The sequence below is a fragment of the Ceratotherium simum genome, chromosome 2 (assembly GCF_057802395.1).
Source record: "Ceratotherium simum simum isolate JZ-2026a chromosome 2, ASM5780239v1, whole genome shotgun sequence".
Taxonomy (NCBI): Eukaryota; Metazoa; Chordata; class Mammalia; order Perissodactyla; family Rhinocerotidae; genus Ceratotherium; species Ceratotherium simum.
Genome location: NC_141901.1, coordinates 65604259 through 65617503, shown reverse-complemented (window position 1 = coordinate 65617503; position 13245 = coordinate 65604259). Strand labels below are relative to the sequence as shown.

The 13245-nt window shown below is 38.4% G+C and overlaps 1 protein-coding gene across 2 annotated transcripts in view; it reads right to left on the bottom strand.

Moving 5' to 3' along the window:
• Nucleotides 1-3105: 3105 nt before the first annotated feature.
• FRRS1 (ferric chelate reductase 1) overlaps nucleotides 3106-13245 on the bottom strand; it is a 49309-nt gene continuing 39169 nt past the window's right edge. For both annotated transcript variants that reach the window (XM_087446823.1, XM_014780123.2), the window contains 7 exons: nucleotides 12299-12411; nucleotides 10941-11027; nucleotides 7086-7183; nucleotides 6773-6831; nucleotides 5797-5940; nucleotides 4611-4672; nucleotides 3106-4533 (listed from right to left, as the gene is read on the bottom strand). In XM_087446823.1, the coding sequence (XP_087302949.1) occupies nucleotides 4441-4533; nucleotides 4611-4672; nucleotides 5797-5940; nucleotides 6773-6831; nucleotides 7086-7183; nucleotides 10941-11027; nucleotides 12299-12411 (656 nt within the window). In that variant the 3' untranslated portion in view covers nucleotides 3106-4440. The remainder of the gene's footprint in view (nucleotides 4534-4610; nucleotides 4673-5796; nucleotides 5941-6772; nucleotides 6832-7085; nucleotides 7184-10940; nucleotides 11028-12298; nucleotides 12412-13245) is intronic.

The following is a 13245-nucleotide window of genomic DNA, read 5'->3' as shown; positions in this document are numbered from 1 at the left end:
AAAGCATGGGTTCAGGAAATTCTTATTCCAAGAGTTTGATTACCATATATCAGTGTTTGATTGGGAATCAAAACATTTATTTAGGTCCTTACAGGAAATGTAGAGTACAATACCATTTCTTTTACGTGTGAATAAGATATCATATGAACAAGATATACTTCTAAAAATACGCTCTAGGAACTTTCTCACCCCTAGACTAGGGGTATAACCAAGAGCAGTAGTAAGACAAAAATTTGTTTTACTGAGGTGAAATTCACATAACATAAAATAACCACTTTAAAGTGGACAATCTGGTGTCATTTCCTACATTCACATTGTTGTATGACTACCACCTCTCTCTCTCTCTAAAACATTTTCCTCACCTCACAATAAAATCAAATACCCATTATGCAATTACTCCCCATTCTCTCCTCCTCCCCCTACAAGCCCCTGGCAACCACCGCTCTACTGTCTCTATGAATTTATCTATTCTGGATATTTCATATAAATTGAATCATAATATGTGACCTTTTGTGTCTGACTTCTTTCACTTAGCATAACGTTCTGAAGGGTCATCCCTGTTATAGTATGTATCAGTACTTCACTCCTTTTTATGGCTGAATAATATTCCATTGTATGTATGTACCATAATCTGTTTATGCATTCATCTGTTGATGGACATGTGGGCTATTGCCATCATTGGCTATTGTGAATAGTGCTGCTATGAACATCAAATTTTTTTTCTGTTTTTTTTTATTGTAGTAAAATATACATAACACAAAATTTACCATTTCAATGACTTTTAAGTGTACAATTCAGTGCATTAAGTACATTCAGTGTTGTTTGTGCAAGCATCACAACTATCAATCTCCAGAACTATTTCATCATCCCAAACAGATTTCTGTACCCATTAAACAATAACTCCCCATTCCTCCCTCTCTTCCACTTTCTATCTCTATGAACTTGACTAATCTATGTACCTCAAATAAATAAAAACATACAATGTTTTGTGTCTGGTTATTTCACTTAGAACAATGTTTTCAAGGTGAACATCAAATTTTTTTATAAAATAAAAAATACACAGTTTATATGTAAAACTACTAAAGTCCAACACTGTAATCAAACAGCAACGACATCGTCAACAACATGTACAAAGCACATTTTGCTGGCATCACTTCACTCACTCTTCACAAGTGCCCTGTGAGATGGGCTTTACAGAAGAAGGAGTGAGGCTGAGAGAAGGTAAGTGACTTGCACAAGGACGTGCAGCTTATAAATCAAACATGCATGCTCAGGTCTTCCAGCTCCACTCCCAAACTCCCAGTCCTTTTTAATTTACAGGATCAGCTGCCTCCCAGCCCACCACCACCCCATTTATAAGGATGGTCAGGACAAGGAGAAACCCATAAGGGAGAGAGCGTCTTGGAAGGCTCCAAGGACAAGGAAGAACTGAGCCAGAACTTGATAAACTAGCTTTTGCTGGGAAGAGAGGAACCTAAAGGGCATTCCAGGTAGGTGACCTTCAGTGATGAGCCTGGTGGCGGCTGGGCAAGGAGGAAAGAAGCAGGATGTGGACAGAGACAGTGTGTATCCCAATCATATTTGAAAAGACTTAGAAGAATCCTTTCTTTCATTCCCATCTACAATGGATAATCTTAAACCATGACCTTCGTTCTTTTTTTTTTTTTTTCTTCTCCTTCATCAGAGTTTACAGATAAATAGAATTTCAGCCAAAAGCTACACGTGCCCCTAGAGCTTCCTGGTTGGCGTCTGCTGCATCTGCCTTTTCCCACTGCGTCCTGGACTGGGGCAGGATGTGGAAAGGATGAATATCACTTAACACACTTTAGAGCCAAAATCCTGATAAAGCCAAGTAAGCACTAAAGTGAATCTGACTCATTTACTCAATAACTTATGCCATAGGCTAACTATGCCCTTAAGATTGATTTCCACAGGCCAGAAAATAATAAAAATAAAAATAGCCTTGCTGTTGAATGCTATCTCAACCACGATTTTCTACAATTTGTTTCATTTTTTCCAAATAACATACTTATTTTTATTTTATAGAGGAATCCATCTTTAAGAAGAAAATTCACGATTTTGCTCACTGTTGGGGCAAGACTGCTAAAGATATAAAGGCATTTAGTTTAACAACCACTCTTATCAAAAGAAATTTTTTTAAAAAACAACACCCAGGGGCCGGCCCGCTGGCGCAAGTGGTTGAGTGCACGCACTCCGCTGCCATGGCTCAGGGTTCACTGGTCCAGATCCCGGGCATGCACCGACACACTGCTTGTCAGGCCATGCTGTGGCGGCGTCCCATATAAAGTAGAGGAAGATGGGCACGGATGTTAGCCCAGGGCCAGTCTTCCTCAGGAAAAAAAGAGGAGGATTGGCAGATGTTAGCACAGGGCTGATCTTCCTCACACACACACACAAAAAAACCCAGATTGTTCATTACAAAAACAAGAAGAAAAATCGAGAGGAGTGAAGAATCAGTATTTTCAATTTATGGATATCAACCACTCATAAGCAGAATAATCATAATTTGGTATTATTGAAAAGGTTTGGTCTATAAAGATTACATGACAAAGACTTCTTTGGACAGCTCTGTATATTAATTGATGATATATCAAAATAGTGCTAACAGATGAATCAGTGAAAAAGAAAAAGTTAAAATATCTTAGCCTCAGCACTGGAAATCCAGAAAGTTCATATATTTGAAAGCCAAAATATCAAGGTTCATCTTCTCCTTAAAAGAATTTATTAAGAGAAATTTATTATCCTTTAAGCTCCTTAGAATTAAAAACTGGAGGAAAATATTTTAGTGTGCATTTAATTTTCTATACTAAAAACATTTTTTAATAAAGACATTCAAAAAGAAAGTTTAGACTGTAAGTAGCCTGACTTATAGAACATGTACACAGAAAGTTCACTTCTCAACCCAAAGCTACTTATGATAAACCCCTATATAAGGAAAAACAAACAAAACTTCCATGTTGTTTTACTCAGTAAAAGATGCAGGATACACGGCTGAGGCTGTTACTTACACCAGAGAGAAATTAGGTCCTTGGGCCAAGCAGAAACTATAACATAATCAGAAAGAAGACTTAAAGAAATACAATATGCCTCCCTAAACTTTTTTATTTTAAGAATGTCCAGTTTTGCTTGTTTCCTTTGCCTAAGATGGCTGTATTCATTTGTTATAAGGTCATAGGAATGTAAAGGAAAATATCAAACAATTGTTACAAATAATTATGGTTAGAAAACGAACAAAAATAAAGCCAGAAAATAACAACACTGGTCCCCAAATTCAGTTTCTAACCCATAACCCCGACTCCCCCTTCCCCAAAAAAGGCAAAATTTTTTCAAATAAAGATTAAGAGTTGGTGGACTTTAAGGAAAATACCATCCCATGATGTTATATCTAAACACTAAAAATGAATCACAGCACAAGGATTCAAGAAGCAGTAGTTTGGTATTATGGCACCACCCACTGGCTAGAAGTCCTCATAGCAAATGCAAGCCCCAGCCATAAGATAGAAGATAAATTATTGAAATAGGAAGGAAAAATAACGTTGATTGATTGCTCTTATTCGTTCGAGCACTAGAAACTTCTAACAAAACAGAACCACCCATATTATTTTATTACCGTAAGGAAAGAGAATAGCTTAGACATGGTCACGAGGGTGAGATTTATTAATTTTGAAATGCAAGTCTACAATCTCCAAAGGCTATGGGACTTAAATCTTATAGTCAAAACAACTAACATATAAAATGCCATTTCAGCCCTGTAGCTGAATATATAAAGACAGTCTTTAAGCAGAGGATGCATACTTGCATTTCAAGCTAAGAAAAAAATTATAACATTCATAATATATTTAAATGTTAATGAAACCTACAATGGGGTCAGCCCCACTTCCATCTTTACCAGAGAAGTAACAAAACACATAGAGCAAAGCACATGTCCAAAAAACTGGACTGAAAAACATAGTTTCTCAAAAAGTCCTAATAAAGACCATTCAGATAAACTAGTAAAAATAAGTGTTTTCTTTCAAGTACCACAGCACCTTTATAGTCCAAAATATATTTACCTTAATACAATCTCCTTTTTATCCTAATGATATCTTTTTTGTTTTCCAAATAGTTCTTGTTTACTTTCTTTAATGCTAACATTCTTAAAATCTCAGCATAAAAATATTTGAGAGTCATTTCTCCTCCAATACAACCTTCCCTTTAAGGCTCAGAATTACACTTAAAGGCTTGACATCACTTTATAATCCATAAGACCCTGCTGAATGTTGATCTCCAAAGACCAGACTTCAGAATTCCTCTATAGACGTGACCTGGTCTTCTAAATTAGAATTCACGAATAGGCTCCGGGCAGTCAGTACAGGTTTCAAGTTTCTTGGGCTTGATGATAATCATCACCTGGTCTGCAAAGCCAAGGTCTTTGCTTGCTCATAGGCGGTTGATTGCAGATAAGAATATGATGAGAAAAATCACATTCCCACAGATATAAATTGCTAACACTGCCTTTTTAAAAGCATGACCCTGAAAGACAAATTGAGATATGAAAGAAAGAAACAGCTATCACTGAAGTGTGTGTCAATTAAAAAAGAAAAACTCACTTCTGCTTCAGCTACAGTAAATGACTGGAGGATCTGAATTCTAGCGTCATCCAGTATTTCACCTGTCAAGAACAAAAACATAAGTTTACAAGGCCAGTGGCATGCAGGTAAACTAACTCTCAAAAAAAGCCCCGATTTGTAGCGTTTAGTGATATCCAAGGTGTACATTCTCCCCTTTCAGGCTACCAAATATTGCAAACTTCCTGAATATTTAAGGTTCTCACAAACTGGGACGAGCTGGCTACAGCACACATTTGTCAAGGGGTTTAAAATATGCCTTCTTCTTCTAGTCAATAAACACCAGATCAAAGCCCTAACAGCCCAAGGTTTAAGAACATATGTATTTTAAACAGCAAGCCATAATTCAGTGGTTGTCAAAAGCCCCATGTATGTAACCCTACCAAGAACCAAAAACGGCAGTAGAGACATTTACTACTCAGCTCCTAAAAGCCACCCAGGCTCCTAAACTCACGATATATACACTAAACAACAAAGAGGTTTTGTTTTTAGAAGGCCACCTTTACTTATCATTTGGGGGTGTGAAAACTAGATAGGACACAAAGGACACTTAGCCCAGAATCCAAGCTAGTTTAAAATGTCACCCATTCTCTACTAATCTCTCCACTCCTGATGGCTCTAGGTAGGTATCTTGACCCTGCCTGGCACCAAGACCAAAATGGACCTTACCACTAGAGAGCTCGGGCAAAGACCTTCCTATCTAGCTCACTAGTTAGCTGGCTATATATGATATATATGGCAGCCTATGTGACAGCACACAGTAAGTGTGTCAAATAGGTAAAATTTGTGTGCAGCTCTGCCCTGTGTTGACTTTGGGCATCTCTTCTTCCTCCATCTTAGAGTTTTCTCAGCTCCAGGCATTCACAGTTCTTAGTGCATACTGGCTCCCAGTCAGACCAGCATGCAAACTAGAAAGTACTGACAAAGAAGACTTCGTCCCTAAACCTAAAATCTTTCCCTTCTATTTTACTCACAAAATCTAATACTAGTGAATATAAAAAGCAAAGGCAGAAAATTTCCACAATTTCTACCACTGACTGAGTAATCACAACAGAAATTTTTAGTGAGCTACCATGTAGTAGTCAACCATTAAGATCAAGAAAGTAATTATATTTCAATAGTTTGTATAAAAGTGATTCTACATAACATGGCTTGTTGAGCAGGTTACCATTTCGAGAGAGTCGGTAAGCATGTATCTCCAGAACAATCTCAGTCCCAACATGCCAGGCTACAAATCCAATCATTGCATAGGTTTTCCATGGGCCAGGAAGATTCAATCCTGGTAAATCCATTCCCAGGAACATTGCGGCCACTGCATTTGTAAGAAAAAATATATATATTCAAATGTAGTCACCACCAAGAGAGGTAATTTTGTGTGTATGTGTGTGCATTATATCAAGTAAAACATACTAAAAAAGTTTGAGATGAATTAGATTAATATGTAAGACCAAATAGTTAATTTATTTTTTTTATTATAAGACTAGAAAGAGTAAGATGGGAAATTATAATTACAATCTACCAATTGTTAAAAAAGAGACACCCAAATTTTCCAAAAAGTTTTAAGTCTGCAATGTAGGAAAAGAGAAAAGTATGGAAACCATTGCTGATTATACTCCCCCTTCCACAAATTTATATAGACTATAGAAATATGAGGGTAGGAGGTATCAGCTTAGGTATTTATTATATAAGGCATCAAAATGTATTGGATAAACATACTTGACTTTTGAAAACCTCCATTCCCTAGAAGGTACCATCCCCATGGAAAGAACCTGGAGACAGAGGGCTGGGACCCCCATCCCCCGCCAAGCCCACCTCAGCCCAACTCACAAATGACCCTCAACTTGAGCTGCTTAAATGTTTGGCCATCAGCATAGCTTATTCTGCTGGCAAAGGCGAATGCTAAAAAAGCCTTAAAGGGAGAATTTTAAAGTCATTTTAAAAACCTGAAACTTAAAGCTGAAATAATGACTTAAATAGTTACCTCTAGAAATTACTTTCTGGATTTTAATGTTTAAGGTTGATTTCTCCTCAACAACCAATTACTCCAATTACTAATGCATCTAAAAATCATTTAAGCCAAATTACAACTTGCAATATAAACAACCAGCAATTATATATGAATAAGTGGCATCACAATTACTTACCTGCTATTATTCTAGCAGCTGTTCCCATACTCCAATGAGTCCAGTTAAACACTTGCCTTCTACCAAAGTAAAGAACCAGTCAGGATTCTTAAAAGTGATGGAACTATAATTAATTCCCAAGGGACTAAAAAGCACATAATTTCCCTTATTGCCTAGGAATTAGATATCTGAAACACATTTTAAAACTTTTTCAAGTAAATATAATTTATCACTGAATTTTATAAAATGCAAAATGTTTCCACTTGAAAAGGGATTCATTTGCCAAATAATGATGTCCACATGAAGAGCATTTATAGATAAAAGCCGTAAGTACCTTGGGTCATGTAAAGGTGGTCTGAAGGCTGCCAGAAGAGGCTGAAGAACTGCTAAAATCACCACTATACAACCAAGGTATGGGTGATAACCTGCGTACTGAGCAAAGTTACATCATTTTAATAGTCTCAATCTCGCCCATCAATTTAAATCCTCAAGTTAAAAATAATACACACAGATGTATTCTTAGTGTTTTTCTGTAGCTTTAAACATGTAATAGGGGGCCAGCCCTGTGGCATAGCGGTTAAGTACGCGCGCTCTGCTGCTGGCGGCCCCGGTTCAGATCCCTGGCGCGCACCGATGCACCACTTGTCAAGCCATGCTGTGGCGGCATCCCATATAAAGTGGAGGAAGATGGGCACAGATGTTAGCCCAGGACCAGTCTTCCTCAGCAAAAAGAGGAGGATTGGCACGGATGTCAGCTCAGGGCTGATCTTCCTCACAAAAAAAAAAAAAAAAATGATAAACATTTAATAATAATAATAATAATAGTCACCATTCACTGAGTGTCTACTTTATACTAGGCACATACTTTCTACACATTGTCACTAATGCTCACTGCGATGCTTGACAGTTAGTTATCAATATCCCACTTTCACAAATGGGGGAACTCAAGACTCAGAGATATCAAGTAATGTGTCCAAGGCCACACAGTGTGCAAATGGTTGTGGCAGAATCCGTGCACAGAATGCTGTCTCTCGCCCATCAGGATGTTAGATGACCACCAACACCAGTACAGCCATTTGCAGCCCACCGAGGACTAGTTAGAATCCACATGTCAAGAGCACGCACCCTAATGTACTGTAATTATTTGTTCAGACCTCTATGCTCCCTGAGCTGAAGGTTCTACATGATTTCTTGTAACTCCAGTGCTTAACAGAGCCTTAGTCACTTAATAAATGTTTGTTGATTAAGTGAATAACCTGCAGAGCCAGCGTATTAACATCTTATCTCCTCTGTTCAAAATGAAGGTCCAAGAAAAAACATCAACACAGTATCTCAACAGGCTTGGTCACACTCCTCTCTTAGTGATGTCGTGTGCCTGCTCAAAACAGCAGACAATGGGTTAGACCATTTTGCACAATTATTTCACTTAAAAACTTAAGGGAAGAACTAAGAAGATGCTCTAAGCTGTGACAAGTTTAGATGGAGGGATATTACAGTCTGTTGCCACTGACTCCCATGCTTGGGTAGGCTCTAAAATCTGTGATCTAGAATGAGGACATAGTGGTTTCCAAGCCGTGATAGGAAGCTTTTGTAAATAGGAACTAAAAGCGGACAAGAGAGCACTTTAAAATCACTTTCAAATCATGGACACAGTTATACACTGACAAAATTATAACCAGGACCATGGAGGTGGAAAGTGCCTCTATCTAATAAAAAACAGTAACAGTAGCAACAATGTTCTTATACATGCTTAGAATGTGCTGGGAACTATCCTAAGTGCTTTCAGTTAATTAACTCTCAATTCTCCGAAATGCCAAGATGGATACTATACTAGCCCCATTTTACAGATGAGTAAACTGAGGGACAGAGAAGTTAAGTAACTTGCCCAAGGTGTCCCAGGTAATAAGTGATGACATCAGGATTTGAATCCAAGTAGTCTAGCTGTAGAGTTGTGCTCCTAACCTTTATACTATCCTATTCATAAACTGGAAAGACTACAAACTACAAAGGTTACAAAATAAGTGTTACCCTTCTCCCAAAAACCTGGATAAAATAAGGTTCTGATGTCTTGATTCATATCAAAAAATCTTCATAATTTCCTTAAAAAAATAGGTTGACTAATCTATAAACTAACTAAAAAGCAGAAGGGAGGTTTCCTGGTGATGTCTGTGACCCCCGAATCATCAAATCTTAGCCCTTGTAGCAACACCCCAAACTGAAATATTAAATTTTGATATCAAATTCTGACTGTCTGTAAAACTGGTAGAGTGTAATGGAAGCACAGGCTCTGACCTTAGGTACATCACTTATGCTCAATAAGCCCTATTCATTTGTTCAAGATATATTTACTGAGGACCTACTATGTAGGTACAGCCCTGGTAGTCTAGTGGTTAAGATTCGGCTCTCTCACTGCGAGGCCGTGTTCGTTTCCTGGTCAAGGAACCACACCACCTATCTGTCGACTGTCATACTGTGGCGGCTGTGTGTTGTTGTGATGCCGAAAGCTATGCCACTGGTATTTCAAATACCAGCAGGGTCACCATGGTGGACAGATTTCAGCAGAGCTTCCAGACCAGACAGACTAGAAGAAGGACCTGGCCATCCACTTCCGGAAAGATGGGCCATGAAAACCCTATGAACAGCAGTGGAGCACTGCAAAAAAGACTAGGTAGGGTTCTGCTCTGCTGTACACAGGATTGCTAGGTGTCAGAATCAACTCGATGGCTCTAACAACACCACTTACTATGTACCGGAATCTGTTCTGGGTGCTTGAGATACACCAGTGAACATACCAACAAATATCCTGGCTCTCACAGAACTTACATATTAGTGTGGGAGGGCAGACAAAGAAAAAACATAATATATAAGTAAATTATATGAAATGATATATAAGTACATTACATGAAATGACATCAGGTAAAGAGTGCTATGGGAAAAAAATAGAGCAGGGCAGGGCTCTCTGAGAAGCTATTATTTGAGCAAAGACTTGAAGAAGGTGAGGGAGTGGAGGAAGCAAGACCAAGGCAGAAGGAAGAATCTTTGCAAAGACTATAAAGCAGGAACATGCCTAGCATTAGGCCAGCGTGGAATGAGATGAGCTATGGGATGAGGAGAGGAGGAGGAGATCAGTTCAGAGAGTAACTGGGAGCCAAATCATAGAGGTCACTGGAAGGATTTTGGCTTTAACTTTGAGTAAAATTAAGAGACATTAGAGAAATGAGTTTGGGCACAAGAATGATATGATCTGATTTACATTTTTTAAAAATCACTCTGCTTCTTGGTTGAAAACAGACTATACATGGACAAGGGTTGAAGTAGAGAGACCAATTAGGTGCCTACTGCCATAGTCCAGGCAAATGATGATGGTGGCTCTAACCTACATAGTACCATCAGGGATGAGAAGTGGTATGTTTTAAATGTAGAGCCAATAGGTTTTCCTGATGGATTTGATATGGGGTATGCAAGAGAGCAGAGTTAAGAATAATTTCAAGGTTTTGGCCTGAGAAGGCAACTGCCAACTACTAATATGGAGATGGCAGCAGGGGGAGCAACACAGAGAGGAAAGATCAGGAAAGATCAGGAATTCCATTTTGGACACGCTAGGTTTGAGACATCTTAAACAAGCAAGTTGAGGTCCTGAGCAGACAGCTGGATGTGTGAGTCTCAAGCCAGGGGAGAGGTCTAAGCTGGAGATAAACTTTTGAGAATAAGCCTCAGTTTCTTCATTTGTGACATGGGATTATTATCAATAATACTTCATTTGAGGTTTAAATTTGATGACACATGTAAAGCACACAGCACAGCTGGTCACAAAGTAGGAATGCAACTAATGTTAGCTTAGTGGTAATCATAGTGTTAGTTAGAGAAAACCGCTTAGTGTGTTCATGTTCCCCAGATATCACACTTGGAATTTTCACCACTCCATAGTGAGAAAACTCACTAAAGCTATATAGTGTATACATAACATTTCATGCAGCCTAAAAATATTTCATTACCAAGTAATCTGCACTGACAAACTCACTCCATCCCTGTCCCCCAACAATGTGAAATAGTCATCAGATGATTCAAAAAGGAAAGAAAGAGCAACACGTGAAGAAATATCTTTTTACTCATCATTTGAGACTAAAACGGCAATCTCATTTGACATCAAAATGAATTTATATAAAAACATCCTGTTTAAGATACTTACCCAACTCCAACCTCCTCTGTAAATAAAAGGCAGAACAAAAGCAATGCAGGTGAGAGCAGAAGTAGTGAGCATGAGCATTCGATGCACCTGCAAGGATGAAATGACAAAGTGAGAAGAGAGTTAACTATGTACGAGACAGGAGTTGGTGTTACTATGGGGAAAAGATCATGGGGTGAGATTCACTGAAGGCCTGCATTTGACTGACATCTCATCACAGTTTGTGGTCAGTTAAAAAAAAATCTTAGTATACCACTGAACTTTAAAGAGAACCCTAAGCTCCCATCCTCATCATTCAAAAGCATTTGCCAAGACTTCACCTGCACAGAGCAGCAGGAATGGATATTTCACGCACAGAGCAAGTTACTCGCCAAGTCCTTCATTCCCTTCCAAAGACATTTATTAAGTTCTACCAACAGGCACGGTGCTATACCAGATACAACGAGGCAGCAAGGAAATAGAAAATACTGTCTCCTGAGGAGCTCGGGATATTAATTGAGTAGATAAGAGAAACATATATAAAATGCATAATTCACTGTCCAAATTAGAAGAATATTGAGAGTGAAAATGGGCACTGTTAATTGATTATGCCAGGATAACTGGTGCAAACTAAAACTATTCCAGGGAAAGTAGGACATATAGTCACTATATGTGTATGTGTATATATATGCACAAACACACACACGTCACCCTACATATAGAGGCATCGTAGTTTTAAAAGCAGTGGAGGATTTGAATTGGTAAAGAGAAGACATAAAGAGTTTTCCAGCTGGGAATATCCACATAAACATATGAGAGAGACATCCCACGGGAAGGGGCAGCATGGAAAGGAACACTTCTACTTTCTCATCCCACCCACACAGGAGATAGATGAATTGATTGGTGAGCTAGGGATAGCCCAACATTCACTGGCCCATCAACCAGAGGACAGACCCCTGCTTTGCAATGCAGTAAGCACCCACTATCTCTTCTGCTCTCCTGCCTTTCTTGACCAATCCGTACTCAGCGCAGTGGGTGAAGTTCTTCCAGCCTCTCCCCCTGCAACTAGACACGTAAGTCAGGGTTATTTGGGTCTGAAAGTCTGTGTTACAAAGGCGCACACAAAGCCCTGAAATGTTCTCCAATCCAGCCTGACCCTTCATAAAGCTGTCTCTATTTTGATCTTCATCAAGAACCTTATGTCTGCTCTCAACTGGCTAGGAAATTAAAGGGCAAAAAGAATTATTATTAGGATTCCAAACCTACAACTGTAACCACACACACACACACACACAAAAAAAAACCCACACATACTTCATATATTTTTATGTTGCAATGTTCAAATAATACATAAAATACATTAAACTTTTTCTCCCACTTACCTGAAACCAAACTGCTTTGCCCAAGAAAGCCTTTGACCAAACAGGTTTGAAGAATCGAGCAATCAGTACACCTATGCTAACAGTTGTCACCCATGCCACAAACATTAAGGCACCTACAGGTGAGAAAATACAATGGCTGACATCACAAGCTAATTAAGCCATTTCTTAAATAACCAAGCCAAATGCTCAGAAAATATTAACAGCCAGCAAAACACATTCAACTGACAGAAGCAGAACCTAAAAAGACCCTATGTCATAACCTTTATCACCACTACTACTACTTCTAATAGCTGACACTTCCCCAGCTTCTGTTACATGCCAGGCGCTGTCTCTAAACGCGTTACATGTATTAATCTAACTGATTTTTACAACAATCCTATGAAGTAGTTACAAATATTGTTCCAGTTTTGCTGGATAAGGAAACTAATATATAGAGAAGTTAAGTAACTCGCCTAAGGTTACGAAGTCGGGATTCGAACCCAGTCTGCTTGAGTAACTGTGCTCTTAAACCATTATACTAATACAGCCTGTCTGTAGTTATCTCAGCATCTTCTCCCATCTCACTCCAAAAAGCAATGAAAAACAAATAGGCACATTATTTCTAAACCCGATTACTGTAAAACTAGAGCTATGAGAAGAAGCGAATTGACATCAATAAAGTTATTTTCAAGACTAATAGTCATGATATTTATTGCAACTCTACAAAAACGGATAACTCTGGAAAATACAAAGGAAATATACCAAATAAGGAAAGTTCCCCCAAATAGGAATATTTTACAATAGTATAGTATATACTACCTTATTCCCCTACTTTTTCCTTAGTTAATTTTTTATTGAGGTGTGTAGACTACATCATGTTCACCCCCAATCTATTCTCTGTGCCTATGTGTTTGTTTGTTGTTATTGCTGTTTTTCATCTTCCACATATGAGTGAAATCATATGGTAT